We start from the raw sequence: 15867 nt of genomic DNA, 5'->3' as shown, positions 1-15867 counted from the left end.
TGCCAGGGGATGAGGTGGGAAATATCGGTAGCAGCTCAATAGTCAAGGTGTCTGGACGAGTGCCGGCGGTGGGATATGTCACTGGGCACAGGCCGTTAGGTTTAGTGTTAGAACGGGCGTTTTGCCCTGTCGTTTGAAATTTGAGGAGAGCCAAACGTGGGATTTTCCGGTCGTTTATGATTACAAGGCGTTTCTCTTTCTGGGGTCTTTTCGTATCAGTGATCAGTTGTATGTTGTTGTTGGGTAGCAAAAGGCATGGTGATGCAGAGCCGAAACTGCAACTTGACATACACACGTTGAGCTCAAGCAAGAGCTCAGGCAGAGAGCTCGGGCAAAGTAATCGCACAATCAACTGACATTACAACACAATACGGCAGTCTAAACCCCGAGCCCACGAAACCACGGGAAGCGAAACCAAGGCAGCGGGTAAAAGGGCTCAAACAGGCCACCTCCACTAACCATTCCGAGGTTCTTGTCTTTGACGCGTTTTGCGAGACTTGAATTCATCGCGGATCCATATTCCAGCGGGAATGGGCCCGAAGGAGGTTGACTTGTTGATGAGGGGCAAATACTTTGGGAAAAAAGCAAAAACAGACTCTCCACAACTAGGCCAAAACCTGCTAAACCTCTTCTTAGAGCGAGATGCAGCACCTCCTTTTACGCCACTCGACGCATCGCCTATTGGTCCGTCTTCCCCGGATCTTTGCCCATAGGTAGACGTCTCGGAGGCCTGTCCCTGGAGCTCCTCCTGTCGACTATCGACTTTTTGACAAGTCTTGCTTCGTCTATCGATCGGAGAGTTGTGGATTTTCTCTTAGTGCCGCGAATTAGGGTCCCAGCTGCGGATAGGGCGTCATGTTTTTTCGACATCAACCACACAAAACTAAGCAAACCACTGACAACTTCTACGGGTCTTGCGCAAATAAGTACACGGGAATATAAGCAATCCCTGGGAAAGAGGGGTCTCCTTGTGCCGAACCAATCCCAACGTGAGGCAGGGGGGGCTTGCTGAGATGCTGCTGGTAATGCTGAACGAGACACAAGTCTCAGAGGAATCTGCAACTCATCTGTCTTTTTCCTTCTGCATACGTCCGTACCGGGGGAGGCGTTTCTTCGTGTTCTCAACTGCAGATACAGATACCTACTTGAGTACCTACGCAACTACTTTGGGTACGCATACACAAGTACTCTGCGTGTGTGTGTGTCTGCGCGTGTGTAAGGGTGACGATTATTATGACACTGACAGCACATCGAAGCGGAGTCTGGACATAATGAAAAAAAAAGCCAAGCCGCAGCAGCACGCAACGCGCGCAGCACATCAGCGCACACTGCAGATGCAGATTGTGGCAGCGGCATGACACCCACGACATACACGCGCGCAAACAGGGGTGTCGGGGATGTCTTGATGCTCATCCAGGTGCAAGGCAACAGATATGTACCCGCGATGATGTCTCTCTTGAGGGAAGCATGGAACCCAACCTGGGAGCCACGAGGTTGCGCCCAATGTGTATCCGTATTATGTATCCGTAGGTGGTGGCCGTGTTGGCCCAGGCCCTTTCCGCCTCGTCTGATGATGTTTGATGACCTGCAGCATACATATCACAACGCAACCCGGCAGCATCCTGTCCTGCCTTCCCGTGCCGAGAGCGAGCCCTACCTATACCTATACATAGTAATGTGTCTTCTATACTATGACATAGGAGGCCAGCCTCGGGTCTTATCCTTTGGGTATCCGTACGGACACAACACTGGAGAATGAGATAGCACTGCAAAAGAAGGTTCGCTCATATCGAATCGATCTCGGCCCTGGCCCAACCGCCCGCTGTTGCTGCCCTTCCCCCCTCCTCTCCCGGATCAACCCCCTCCCCTTCCCAACCCCTGGCTGTTCACTTGATCCTTGCCTTTAGTCCCCTGGCTCCTCTCCCTGACCCCGGCCACTTTGGACTTTTTGGGCTCCAGTTTGGCAGTCTTCCCAAGATTATCTACTGCACGCTATCATTGTGTCGTACGTACGGATACGTACCCGTACCCGGGCCTGGCTCTCCTGCGCATCCGCTACGCCTACGCGTCGGCCTGCAGAAATTGGGCATCTTCCGTCCGCTGGAATCCGCCCCAGGTTCACCAGTCACGTTGCAAGGCGCAGACGTACGCAGTATAGTGCGTGTGTATGTGTGCCTGGGTAGCGACAGGGCCGACAAAGCACGCGTTGAGCGAACGACGACAAGGCGGAGAGAGAGAGATATACTTACTGAAAGGGTAATTGGGGCCACACAGAGACTCTGAGAGACAAAGTGTGTGTACTGCGTACACTAGGTATCCATCCGTAACGCGCATTGCTTTTTCCTTCTCGCGATACTCTGAGACTAGGGCCAGCCACCCTGGGGGGTAGTTTCTCGCCTTGCCCTTCTTTTTCTTTTTGATTCAGGTGAGCAACCAGCGAGAAAAAAACCGCTGGGTCACCGTGGGCTGGTACTGGGGAATTGCGATTGGGTTCATTGGATGGTACCTTGATTCTTGAGGGATTCCCCCCCGATCCCCCGATGCCCAGCCCAGCGCGGGAAGTCATCCAGCCCAGTGAACCAGAATATCGTGAGCGCAGGGGGGTGTCATTCAATCAGGATCTCCTCCTACATCTCCCGTCCTTTCTTCACTACATTCACTTCCGCTCAACTCTTTGTACAACTCTGTACACAACTTCCATCCACTCCCGGCACGCGTTGATTGTCTGAGATCTATCTCTCCGCTCCATCGTACATGACCCGACTCGCTTCCGCCCGTCCCTTCTCTTCGCCTCTCTCCGTACTTTGTGTTCCCTTTCTCATCTGCAGTTACCCGTGGGCAAGCAGCAGGCCAGCATCAGCAGCATCAATCAAATCACTTTCACAGCTGAAGATCCCGTGAGAAGAGCAAGCTGTCAGATACGTAAACGCCCCAGAATAGCAGGAAACCAGAACCCAGGAACCAGGAACCAGGAACCCAGGAAACGAAGCACAACCAGGCCAGACAATTTGGGGTCCTTTTCGTCCCCGGCTCTGCCGCCTTCTTTTTTTTACTTCAAGCACCCTCCAGGAGCACAACATCTTTCCCCCGCGTAACATGAGCCTGACAGTCTCCAATCGATTCGTCGGGCATCAGAATTCTCTCGGGGGAGGTGATTTCCATCCGTTTCCCTCGCCACATCATGGGTCTCTCATGTATAGCCCACAATGGCCACCAACACGCCCGGCTGCCGTTCAGGCCCAGCCACAAGAACGAGAGCCGCCTGGAGTTGCTGCTTCTTTGATACCATCGCACAACAGCGGCGGCGGCGGCGGCAGTGGCATTAGCAGCAGCAGCCGCCAAGGCACGGGACCTCCCCGCTTTGGTAGAGCACCGGATGTCACTGGTGGTCCGGCCTCTGCGGCCATCACGCGAGGAGGTGCAGCAAGCGCCGGCCCCGGCGGCGGCAACGGCGGCGGCAACGGCGGCGGGGATATTCACAGCAGCCAAGTCGGTGCCAACGACGGCACATATCCCGCACCAGCAGCTCAACAGCAGGCTGCTCCGGGTCCGCCTGCCGGGATCATCAACCCGTTCGACCTCTCTGCTGCTGAGCCCTCGCAGCCACGTCACGTTCTCGTTCGCGTAGACGGTGACACAGGATTTTACCTCGGCAACGCCGTGGGCCGTCCGGCGCCACAGGAGTTTTCTTTGCCGACGGAGGTAGACGGATCGCGGTCCGTGGCCAATGGGGACCAGATCCAGACCGGATGGAGTATCGACTACTACGGCCTCTCGCGCAGCCGCCACGAGTACGGCAACGGCATCGGGTGGCGGTGTCAGGAATCAGAGGCCGTGGCGGACGCGCAGGGGAACTTTGGGTGGCCGAGGAAGTACGTGTGTTCCATGTGTTGTCTGCGATGGAACGCCATGCCTCTGCCCGCCAAGGTGATTCGGGGCGATGTCAGTCAAAAGGACCGGATTGAACTAAGGATAGTACGTGCCGCCTTAACATATTCGGCCCCCTATTCACATAATGTCCGTGTGAGAGCAACACACGCTTACAAGACGCGCAGCCAAATCCGGCAGATGCACGGAGGGATCCCGGATTCTCTCGGCCGGGATGCTCAGAGGTACGTTCAATGACGCGCGCCTGTTTGGGGTTAAGACAAACCCGTCTTTTAAGGTGAACTTTATGAGTTGACAGTACCGGGGACCCCCAGTTACACTACTACCTCGATCATGAAGGACCTGGAAACGAGCCGTGCGTCCGGGGCCTTTGTCAAAAGTGCCGGCCGGTGTCTTTCCTGCCGGACTCGCAGCCGACGACCCACTGTTGCCCGCCCCCGGTGGCCGAGCCGGGCTACCTCAAGGAGATTTACCGGTGCATCATGGACAACTGCCCGTTCCTTACGGACACCCGGCGAGAGATGAAGGTATGAGGACAGCTAATGACGCTCACTAACCCGCACCATCTTTCAATTCAAAGGAAAGGTCTAACGGACTATCAGGCCCATCTCCATTCTCCAAGAAAGAACGGACACAAATCCTACTTGACATCTCTAGCAGCTCGCATCGAGCACGGCCAACCCCTTAGCGCAATCGACAAGGAAATCGCCTCCCGCCTGATGCTCATGTTCAACGACCGGGACGCCCGCGGGCAGAAATCCATCTCCCAGCCCATCAACACCGTCCTCGGGCCAGAGGACGTCAGCAGCCCGGCCATCCTGCGCGAGCACACGCAGTGGATGTCGTATCTAGGTCTTCACACGCCCGAGCTGCACCGACGGGACTTCTGGGATCCGCGGACGGGCGGGTGGTACTATCGCGAGTACAACATGGACGACGACTTTGAGGACGCGTGCGAGAATGTGAGGATTATCTCGCATGCTACGGGGAGGCCGGTGAAGCCGTCAGATTTCCTATGGCGCTGAGATGAGATTTCGCTTCATCGGCTTTTGGAGAAAATCACCATTGTATCTCTATTCGAAAACGGCGTTGGCTCAAACAACATACACGACTTGAGAAGGGGACGAGGAGGGGGAAAAGAGGAGGGGCGTATCACGACTTGATGCTTAGCTATGACCAACAACAGAAAACAGACACCAGACGACAGGACTTTCAGCCCAGCAAGGGCTTCGCAACTTGCTATTTAGACGACGGAACGGACGGAGCACACCCAAGGCTGTTAGGCCGCAGCGAAAGGGGTGCGTGTTATCATGGACTTTGATGGCGTATTATCTTCTTCTTCACATTACCGGCTTCATGAAAGGGGAAAAGGGCATTTCGTTTTTGAAATTATGAGGTGTTCGGAAAGAGCTACTAGGCTCTCTGTCTTTTTCTCTTGGCTCTCACGGCGAGAGAGAGGGGGCTCCGGCGTTTTGAAGTATTCTGCGGAGGCATCTTTTATTTTTCGACGGGGAGACTTTTGGAAATACCCTTCATGAGCATTATGACGGAGCGGGGGTTTAGTGGGAGATGCCAAAAGGCTGGTTCTTCTTCCTTGGGGAGGGAAGAGTTTGTACTTTAGGAGATGGGGATTTCTTGATCTTGGGGTGCTTGAAACATGACCGATTGAGTGAGGTCGATGATGATGGCTATTTGAGCTCGAGCGAACAGGGACTCAGTAGACGAGGGAGCCCTGAGATAGAGAGGTAGAAAATGTGTGCAGTAATTCAGGTATCTGGGTTTACTTGTAGAAATGGGAGCGATCAACACCACATTACCATCCTAACTTCATGGCCATGCGCCGCTCGCTACGGTTTGGATGGCAGCAATACTAGACGCGATACGGCTGACGAGAATGAGCAACATCTCAGTAGAATGGACCGCCTGCCCAGCGGGTACGTCGCTCGACTTTGACAATCTTTGCCGAGTCCAAGAGCTTCATCTCTGCCACATGTTTTCCTCTGTACTGATCGCGGAGATAAAGTGCCGGTGGCGGTGCCATGTTTCGGTAAATCTCCGTAATTCTCCCCTCGCAATGCGCGTCAGACATCATAGACACTGACGGCGACATAGGGAGTATCTTGACTACTGATAGCTGGAGCTCACTCGGACGTTAGATACTCGATGACTTTGCAGCTGTCCCTAGCTGTTGTTTCCCGGAAACAGGCACTGACGATGCTATTTTGAAAAAGCCGGGGGGTGTGGTGATGATCATAACAGTGAGAGGTGATTCCTACCTCCACTCCGCAAGAGTAATGTAAAATAAACTTCGGTTATACTTCATAACTATGATCGATACTGTGGGTACGGATCGGACCCAAATGACTAAGTATTACCATGTTGCTTCTCAACCCTTCCAAGAAATGAAACTCCAACTTCCTAGTCTACGACCCATTTGAGCAGAAGCTTTCATATTTTCTAAACTTCTAAAAGTCTTGTTGCCCTAGGAATCTCCGGCGACTTGTTCTGATGTAGTACTGCGAATTTCGCGACTGTATCAAAAGCTCAGAGAGTACCCGGGCCCTCGGTTCTCGTACAACTTCCCAAACCACCTGTCGTGATCTTCTCAAACCTAACCCTTACCCCAGGCGAGAAACCTTAGTGTTCGATTTGATACATTGTTAGGCTGGAAAGCGTTCTTGTAGTTCACGTGGTCTGTCCTTTCCATGACCCGGGTGAGGGCATGTACGATGAAACAAATCTGGGCAATCCTCTGATCCATCGCAGGTTGATTCCTTCACATCGATCGATCCGTCGATTGGTCCGTCAAATGAGTTGCAGGTGGTTAATCGTTTGGTGCGCTTGATTCGTACTTCAAGAGGATATTCTTCGGCCAAAGGGGCCGGTCCATCGCGACCAGATGGATCGGGACTGTCTTGCCCATTGTTAGGCGTATGGCTATCGGTTTCGCCGTTTTTGTGTTGACCCATTTTCAGATAGGTCTCAACTTGTTTGAGCCTGAGTCACTCGTTCTATGAATTGTGTTGGCGATGGACAATATGTCTTTCGACGCAGTGTTTGATGAAACTACGTGGATATCTATGTTGTGTAACCAACATGCCCTTTGATTCGGGGTTTATATATACTTAGATAAGATGGACTAGTATTAGTACTCCAAAATCAAAAGCAGCTGTTTGTTCTTTGATATTTGAACACAGTTGAGGGTGCGAAAGGCAGCTGTTCGTCTTTGACGTCTGGACAGCGGTGTGGGCGCGAGATAGTGAATAAACCATGCCAGGCTATTGGCCCTCGAGACACCAGCAGACGAATGACCGAACATAACTTTTCAGGCACTTGAGATCATTTGTCGTATCTGTGAGAGCGACCCAGCTGCAGGCTTGAGATTACCTCCCTGGATTCCTGATACCCACGATGCGTGACCTCACATCGTAAACTTGTCTTGATTTCTCTAGTCCGTCATGTGGCTTTCCTGACTGTAGCCCTTGCTGATGCGACCTAAATTACAGCTGACCCTCTGCAAATTTCGAATAGATTCGTCTGAATTCTGGGACAACAGCTATAGGAGGCAATGCTACTTGAGAAGAATGACCGTAGCTGGGCTACTGTCAATGGCGTATCTACTGTAGGCCCTAAAATCATCGGTTCTGGGCCAAGATCAAGACCAATTTGGGAAAAACGAGCGGATGGCCGCGGCTACCATTTTTCACTGCGGCATTACCGACATATGGACTCGGGTTGTACTGAAACTTTTGCTATTGAGGGAAGCTTGCTGCGGATCCAACAACAACTCAAATGACTGACTGAAACTATATTGCCTCAGAGCCCATCCAAGAACATGATCCTAACGCCTTGATCTACAAGCCACACAGCGGCAGCACCCACCATATTGCCCAAGCTTTTGAATGTATCGATTCTGGTGTGGTCGGTGAGGGGCTCGGACGACTCCTTGTCGATGTAAACCGGCGATACTCTATTATAAACATCGAGATGGTCTCAGGTCCGAGGCGTTTCCATAACCCTACGGCTTGTATGTTATATATTCCGTGGGTCCAGTGTCTTGGTTCGACCCAACCGCCTATCTATTTCAGGTTGAGATGGTTTCTGCCCACGATAGGGGTCCTGGTTAAGGCAAGGATCTTCTTCCAGGGAAGTCGTTCTCTCTCTGGGTGAACGATGACTGTAATTTTGTTGGCCGGATGTAGTATTGCCGCTGGTTTCGCTAGAAAAGCATTGCCCCATTTCCTAATAAATTTGGTGGTCGAGATTGAGATGTCTTCTATTCAAGGTGTTCGGATTGACGATGACTTTTGCGCAGTGTCTAGGAAATCAATCCATGCTATGACAGCCGAGACTCAGTCAAGTGTCGAATTTATATGGGCATGCGCCATTAGTACTTTCTTGACTCAAAAGTCAAAGCTGCTGTCATTCTTTCATACTCCGAGAGTGACCGGGTAACAGCTGTTCGTTCTTTGACAGCTGAACAGCGTCAAGAGTGTGAAAGACCGACCAGACTGTGCCAGACCGTTGGGTGCCGGCGGATGATAGTGAGAGAAAACCGAAGATGTCAGATATTTGAAATTAATTGTCATACCTCATTCTATGTATATTATTACAATTGTAGTCTATACTTTCCCATTCCCCAAAACCACATTTGCCATTCCCTAAAACGCCCACTGCCTGCACCAGTTTTGCATCAACTCAGGCGTCACAGCCTGCATCTCCTTCATCGTCTTGCTGCTCTTCGTCGTGCGTTCCATGGAGAACTCAACACCCTGTCCCTCACCCATAGCAAGGCCCTGGTAGAAGTCAAGCAGCTTGATACCGGGGTTCTTGTCGACATCGTCCGTTGTCGCCGTGCTGTTCTCCAACAGCTCAACCCACTCCTTGAAGGTAACCAGCTTCCTGATGACACCGTCGCCGTAGAACTCCCTGACGGCCTCAGCCAGGGTCTCCCAGGGCACAGTCCGGGGGTTCACGCCGTGGAAGTAGCCGTTAATCTTCTCCAAGGGAACGGGGGCGGCAATACCAGACACCTCGAGGATAAGGTTCGCGATACCTTCAATTGGTGTCCAGTTGACGGTTGCCATGGCGCCGAGGTCACGCGGCAGTGCACCGAGGTACTTGGAACTGGCGATGATGGTAGGAAGCCACTCCTGGCGGTTCCAGACGCCGTCCTTGGACTGCGGGCCGGCGACCTGTCCAACACGGACAACGGCGGTGGGCACGCCCGACACCTGCGTCGCCTCGTCGAGGATGAGAGAGCTGACCATCTTGGAGCGACCATAGCCCGTGCTCGGCAGAGACAAGTCCATCAGTCTCTTCTCCGGGACGGGGCCGGGACCCTGCCAGGTATCGACGGTGCCGATGGAGCTTACGAAGACGATGGGCACGTTCTTGGCGGCGCGGAGGGAGAAGTCGACCCAATGGCGGACGCCGCGGATGTGCGGCTCAAAGGTCTCGACTGAGATGTTAAAGTTGACGGGCCAGGCGTTGTGGATAATACGGTCTGCCTCCCTCAAGAGACGATCGTAGACTTCCGGCTCGAGGCCGAGATTGCTCTTGGACATGTCGACGCAGAGAAACTCTGCCTTTTTCCAGGTGGTGGCAAGTCCGCGCTCGGCGGACATCTTGATCTGTCGCTTGCCGCTGTCATCGCTGCGGTTGAGGCAGACGACCTTGGATACGGCCGGGTTGTGTTCCATGAAGTCCAGGAGGTAGGAGCCCAGGGCGCCGGTGGTGCCGGTGACAAGGACGGTCTGGCCCTTGTCGTTGGGCGCGGGCTTGGAGCCGGCATTGCTCTTGGGGAGGTCGCGGGTGTACTTTTGCAGCTGGGCCTCCATGGCGTGGATGTCGTGGTTTTCACTGTCGCCGTTGCTGTCTAAAGAGGTGTTCTTGCTGACGCGGTCCATGAGGTAGGCAGCTAGCTGGCGAGGTGTGGGATGGGCGTAGATAACGCGGGTTGCGATGGCATCGGCGGTGATGTTTGCGCCAGCGGCTTCGAGGCCCTTGCGGAGGAGGCGAGAGGCGTTGATAACCTGCATGGAGTCGATACCGGCACTGAAGAAGTCCGAGTCGGCGGAGAGAGCGCGGCTGCCGAGAGTCTGCTGGAAGAGCTTCTCGATGGAGTCGATCATTCCTTGCTGGGAGGAGACGTCAATGTTGACGGATAGGGAGTCGGCGCCGTCCTCGGCCTTGCTGTACCACGCGTCGAGCTCGTCTTTGTAGAGCTTTAGAGCCATAGGTCGCTGGATGGTGCCCTTGCCAGCACGGGGGAAGGGCTTCTCAGGGTTGGTGACGCCGATGAAGGCGCGGCCGATCTGGCCGTGGGCGACGGTCTCCTTGTTCGCCTTGACGACCAAGGGCCAGACGTCGTCGATGAATTGCTGAATGTCGTCCTCGGAAGTTAAGGGTTCGGTGGGTTCGACGATGAGGAAGGGCTGGAAGCGCATGGCGCCGGCGACGACGGCGCCCTTGACTCTCGCGTGACCGGTGACGATCTCCTCAATGGTGACGGGGTTGAGCTTCTCGCCGTTTGAGAAGACAATGATGTTGTCGGAGCGGCCGTAGTACATCCAGTGGTTGGGAAGGGCTGGGTGCTTGCGGTACAGGTCCTTTGTGTTGTACTCGTTGACGTCGGGGAAGGTGTAGAAGATGCCCTGAAGGGGGTCCGCCTTGTCCTTGCGAACAATGACCTGCTCGTAGATGTCCTCGTCCTCGCCGCTGGCCTGACGCCAGTCGACGCCAAGTCTGTCCGAGTCGACGATGAACCACTGCCAAAGCTCGAGGTTCTTCTGGAAGTAGTATGGCAAGGGGGCCGCCTCGGTAAAGGCGATGACGCTCGAGACGGGGACGCCCTCCTTGACGAGCTTGTCGCCAGCGCCGCGGGCGAGGTTGCCACCACCGAAGTTGACGCGCTTGAACTTCTGGAGCGCCGCGATGCCCTCGGGCATATGGGCCATTTCCTCGAGGATGGCGGGAGGCAGGATCACGTTGTCGATCTTGGCGTACTGAGCAGCGTCGATAACGGTCTGCGGCGTCAGGGGCCGGTCCGTGAAGCCCAGCGCGACGGGCCGTCCCCAGTAGATCGTGGCGAAGGTTGACATGTAGCAGCCGGCGGCGTGGAAGAGGGGCATTGGCAGGAAGAGGCGGGTACCGTGCATGATGGATTTTACGCAGTTCTCGGAGCCCATGAAGTCGGGGACGTTGTGGAAGGCGTCGGCGACGGCCATCATGCCGACACGGGCGACGATGGGCTTTGGCAGACCTGTGCTACCGCTGGTGTGCAAGACGACGACGGGGTCGTTTTCTGCCTCTTCGTAGGTCTTGTTGTAGGGGAAATGGGGCACCTCGTCGTCCGAGAGCCATGCGTCTGCCGAGCTGACCATGATGGCATCCATGGGGCGCTCTTCCAGCAGGGGTTGGATTACATCCTTGAAGGACGAGTCGAAGCAGATGATGTGGCAGTCCGTCTTCTCGAACAGATTCATCTGGCCTTCAAAGGAGTTTCTTGGGGAGATGAGGAGGGCCTTGTATCCTGCCTTGATACAGGCGATCATGATAATCATGTAGCGGGCATCGTTGGGGCCGATGTAGGTGAGGGTTGGGAAGCTTCCCGGTTCGGGCTTGCCGCGCTTGTCGATGATTCTCTGGGCTATCCGGTTCACCGCGTTGGCGATCTGCTTGTAGGAGATGGGCTTCCAGCCATCTTGAGGGTTGGAGGAGCGGGGGACGGAGATGAACTCTCTGTTGGGTTCTGACTTTGCGACCTCGTCGAGGACCTGGGGAATCAAGCGCTTTCCGTACTGGGGCTGTGCCATGCTGAAGTAGTGTAATGCGAATTTGTCAAACGTGAGGTACTAGTTGGTATCGTATGGTAGTGTTTCGAGGGTTGAAAGTATCAAATGGTATAAGCTGTACTGTGTTGCAGTTGTAGATGATAGTCAAAAGGCTTGTGAGAGTGGAATAAGTGTGAGTGTGTGGTCTCGGAACCCAAGTTCACGGGGCCAAGCCAGAGTGTTTATATATCTAGAAGAGAGAAAGCTCTGCTCCATTCTCTTCTGGGCCAAGGTAGCAAAACATAGTTTTGGGTCCAGCATACTTCTGGCCCCGAGCTATGCGTCGGCATTTTCCCATGATGCTCAAGTCCGCACACCTATCGAGCGAAGAAGGACATAGCTCGGCGAAGGAATTGAGATGAAGACGTCATGTCCACATGGCAGCAGTTCCACCGTGCTGCAACAAGGCCCGGGACCGTTATCGGCCGGTCGGCGCTCAAAGGTGTACCGGCGCCGCGAGTGGAGCAATGCTGAAGTAGGAAGAGGGATGAGGAGGGAAGAAAAGGCTTGTTTCGAGTTCGTTTGTTGCCCGGTGCTGAACTAAGCCGGGTATCTAACGCAGGAAGATCGGTCGTCCTCTAGGGGCGAGCCGCGAGCTAGTGTAAGGTGTCACTGGTGTGTGCGGTCTTTGCCCACCTTGTGTACTTGTCTTTCCTCGCAAACTGCCAGAAACAAGTTCCGGTTTCTAGCGGGGCGCGTACGGGCAGTGTGGGGCGAAGCGGACGGAGGAGTTGAGGACGGAATTCGGCCGTCAAAAGGGGCATAGAGGGGGGCGAACGGGGGTGGTGGATCTCTTTTGTGCTTCATCCATGGGCCATGGACCATGGATATTCTCGCTCGAGTCCGAACTGCAGTTTGCGACTGCGAAACCGCACTTCGGATGGCATTCACGGCATGTAGAAGATCAATTTGATGGGCCCTCCTTGCTTCACACTCCTGGGTCCTCCGTATGAGAGTACAGTACGGTACAGAGAGAGAGATCAAGAGAAAAGGTAGATCTTTTGACTGACTTCAGTCTGATAGGCGCGGGCTCGCCGTTGACGAACTGGGCAGCAAACCGGCGAATATTGGACCTGGCAGGTTGGTCTCACAGTCTGGCATTCCCCCCTGGCAACCTGGCACGCCTGGATATGCCTCACAGTGACAGGACTGCGTCTGCAAGACTGCAAGAGTGCCTCAACGTTGCAGACGCTACCATACGCGTGTGTGGGGTGGATCGAAGTCAAGCTTTGATGCTAAGACGGGCCGTGATATCCGCTTTTCTCCTTCGGAGGGCTCGGAGAGACATTGGTTTGTGAGAGAAGTGCGAATGTGGGAACTCGATCCAATGGCTGTGAGCTGTATCCATAGCCGAATCAGGGCCCGATCTCTTCGTACCCCGAGTTGCTCAAGCTCCTACTGGCCTGCTCGTTTGGCCAAGGCATCTCCACAGCTTGTTCGAATCTGAAGGAGAGTGGCGCCGCAGTCTGCAGTCTGCAATCTGCAGAACAAGGGGGGACGGAAAGACGGCTGGCCCGACCAGGATCAGTGATCTTCTGCGAGCATGACTGAGCAAAGCTTGAAAAACGCAGAGGATCGCACAGGAACGGAACATTTGAGGCGCGGCGGCAGGGCGGGCGGGAAGCGGTCGGCATTTGGCGGCGCACGGGACAGATTAGATTGCAGATCTCCTCCCTTTTACCTGGGGCCGCTGCACTAACTTCTCTCCATCTTTACTGGTTCAAAGTAGTCGTGATTTGTGGTTGTGTCAGTGTATGTGTGGTGGGCTAGGACGAAGAGGATCATCAGAGTTGGGGCCGGGAGGAGCTTGGCTTAGAGTGGCGCATACGTCAGCAGCCCATGACCTCACATCTCACTCATACAAACTCACTTTTCACTCTCACTTTCACTGTCACAACACCCACACAAATTGGGCGAAGGATTTTTAAACCCCCGCAGATCTCTTCGACAGAAGCTTCCAATTCGTCTTCTAGTCTGAACTTGGCAAAAGACCCTTACTACGCACTACATCAAATAAGGTAGCACTAACATGCTACTCTGCTACGCTGATCACTGATCGAGAGACACACAGACACGGACTGGACATCGGCATATTCACTTCATAGCGCCGAGAATCCTTCAATTCCTTCCGCATGCTACACGGGGATATCGCACTTATCTCATGCCGCCTCGGCTTATTTGACTTTGTGAAAGGATACTCTGATTCTTCACTTGAGTACGGATAGAGACTTGTAAGACTCATGAGACTCGGGCGCACCTCTCGGCCGGGAAGAAACTTGAGCCATTCATAACTTCACACAGCTACCCTAGCCACACACTACACTCATCCCATCTCATCATCTTGCGTCGTACTCTTCCCTCCCGTGCTGTCTGTCATCAACTGCACCTCTGGTCTTAACTCCACTCTCGTTCTCGCATAGGGCGACCACTCATAGACACTCACCCGGGAATTGCAGCCAAGACCCATCACTAACTCCGGGCGAAACAGCACCTTAAAATGGACGGCCGCATAAAAGGTCCTCGTCGCCTGTCGCGCTCTGGCCCTTCCGTCCTGGGTTTGCTGAACTAACTCCCTGGGAAAGGCCCGGTTGGTGGCTTCATCTAGACTTTTCTATATGCATTCGATGCATAGGAACAGCAGAGACCCCTGGCAAGGTCCCATGCGAAGATCCCTTCCGTTCGAAAAACTGCCTACACCCCACGACCGATGTATCGATGAAGAACTTGCTCTGTTCTTGAGCTTTGGCACAACGCGTATGCGCCCACATATCCACAAAAGATCTTGCCATGCTGTTCAGGGAACTCTCAAGACATTGATGTAGAAGGCTGCAATATCAAAAAGTACCTAAAGCAAGCAAAGTAGCTAACTTCGACTGCTCACGCTATCATAATCACTCCTCAAGATAAGGGACCGTGCCTCCCACGCCGCAAAGAGCATTTCCGCAGGAACAGGAGCAAAGATGATGATGCCAACAATTTGTCCAAACCCCCAGTCGTCCCCAGCATACTCGCTTCCCATGTTGCTCGCCGCCGCCGCCTGGATGCTCCTCAGGCGGAAGACGCACCAAAGAAGCACGCAACCCAAGAAAAGCGGGACGAACAGCAGCAGAGCCTGGACCAGACTCTGACTCGCCCACGCCTGCTCGACGAACCGTCGTGTCCGTGAAAGAGTGACGGTTCGCTGGCGCTCCTTGCCAATGTACCGATCCTGCGTCTGCAGCCTGCGGACGCCAAGCTCCATCGCATGCCACAGCATGAATAAGAAGATGAGTAACGAGGCCATCATCTCGCATACGGCGAGGGCCCAGTGCTCGCTGATGGTGAATTTGGTGACCTCGCCGAAGCACATGTCCCGGATTCTCTTCCACTCTTCCTCCGTGACGCATGTTTTCCCATTGCCGCCTTTGCCCTCGCCGACGCGGAGCGGTGCCCAATTGTGGATGCACTGCGAGAGAAACGGGTAGAAGAACAAGACGCAGACGAGAGCGAAGAGCATCAAACTAAAGTCCCGTCGTCTCTGGTCTTGCCGCATTTTCCTGTTTTGTCGCGCCTGTCTATCGCTCTCCGGGTGGAATAGTTCTAGGGGTAGCAGGGCGACTGGGTACAGGAGCGGCAGGATGCAGACGACGGAGACCGCAAGGGCGATTTGGGCTTCATTGGCGCCGAAGCCGGCTGTGGATATACCAAAATCCTTGTTGGCAAGCATGACTATCGCTGCGATTTCGATGGCGATGGCGAAGTATATTGTAAACTCGAACAAGGCATCGAAGCCTGCTTTCAGGACGACTTGGAAGAACTCTGCTCTTGGGCCGTATCTCTGTCGTATCATCATCGTGAGGGAAGCCAGAACGAAGCCCAGGGCCAATTCGACGGCGTAGCCGGTAGAGACCTGTTGATGTCAGTATTTAGTAAGTGCCGCTCCGTGTTCATGGTGTCAGTCAAGCGAAGCTCACTTACCCCTATTCCCGAAATATCAGGGTTGGCATCGCCCCAAATCGCGCCGCATATCTCTTCCTTGCATCGATCAAGTTCAGTGATGTTGAAGCTTGTCGCCGATTTAAGCTGCTCAAAGTAGAGATTGAAGTCGTTGAGATCTTTCAAGCTGGCGCACCGTTCAGTCATGTTGATCACGAGCTCTTCCGTG

The 15867-nt window shown here is 54.1% G+C and overlaps 3 protein-coding genes across 3 annotated transcripts; 1 reads left to right on the top strand and 2 right to left on the bottom strand.

Annotated features, from left to right (window-relative positions):
* The first annotated feature begins 2603 nt into the window (after positions 1 to 2603).
* HER10_EVM0008999 (uncharacterized protein) lies at positions 2604 to 5445 on the top strand. The gene is made up of 4 exons (XM_035483080.1): positions 2604 to 3975; positions 4056 to 4112; positions 4203 to 4415; positions 4491 to 5445. The coding sequence occupies exons 1-4, from the start codon at positions 3097 to 3099 to the stop codon at positions 4911 to 4913; spliced, it is 1572 nt and encodes a 523-aa protein (XP_035333063.1). The 5' UTR covers positions 2604 to 3096; the 3' UTR covers positions 4914 to 5445.
* A 3033-nt stretch (positions 5446 to 8478) lies between these two features.
* HER10_EVM0013431 (thioester reductase domain-containing protein) lies at positions 8479 to 12143 on the bottom strand. Its single transcript, XM_035482788.1, has one exon. The coding sequence runs from the start codon at positions 11703 to 11705 to the stop codon at positions 8550 to 8552; it is 3156 nt and encodes a 1051-aa protein (XP_035333622.1). The 5' UTR covers positions 11706 to 12143; the 3' UTR covers positions 8479 to 8549.
* Positions 12144 to 14586: 2443 nt separating this feature from the next.
* HER10_EVM0009319 (uncharacterized protein) lies at positions 14587 to 15845 on the bottom strand (the record flags this gene model as incomplete). The annotated part of the gene is made up of 2 exons (XM_035478809.1): positions 14587 to 15612; positions 15681 to 15845. The coding sequence occupies 2 exons, from the start codon at positions 15843 to 15845 to the stop codon at positions 14587 to 14589; spliced, it is 1191 nt and encodes a 396-aa protein (XP_035333097.1).
* Between the last annotated feature and the right edge of the window lie 22 nt (positions 15846 to 15867).

This window comes from Colletotrichum scovillei (assembly GCF_011075155.1).
Source record: "Colletotrichum scovillei strain TJNH1 chromosome Unknown Contig00006, whole genome shotgun sequence".
Classification (NCBI taxonomy): domain Eukaryota; kingdom Fungi; phylum Ascomycota; class Sordariomycetes; order Glomerellales; family Glomerellaceae; genus Colletotrichum; species Colletotrichum scovillei.
This window is presented reverse-complemented; position numbering and strand designations above follow the sequence as displayed.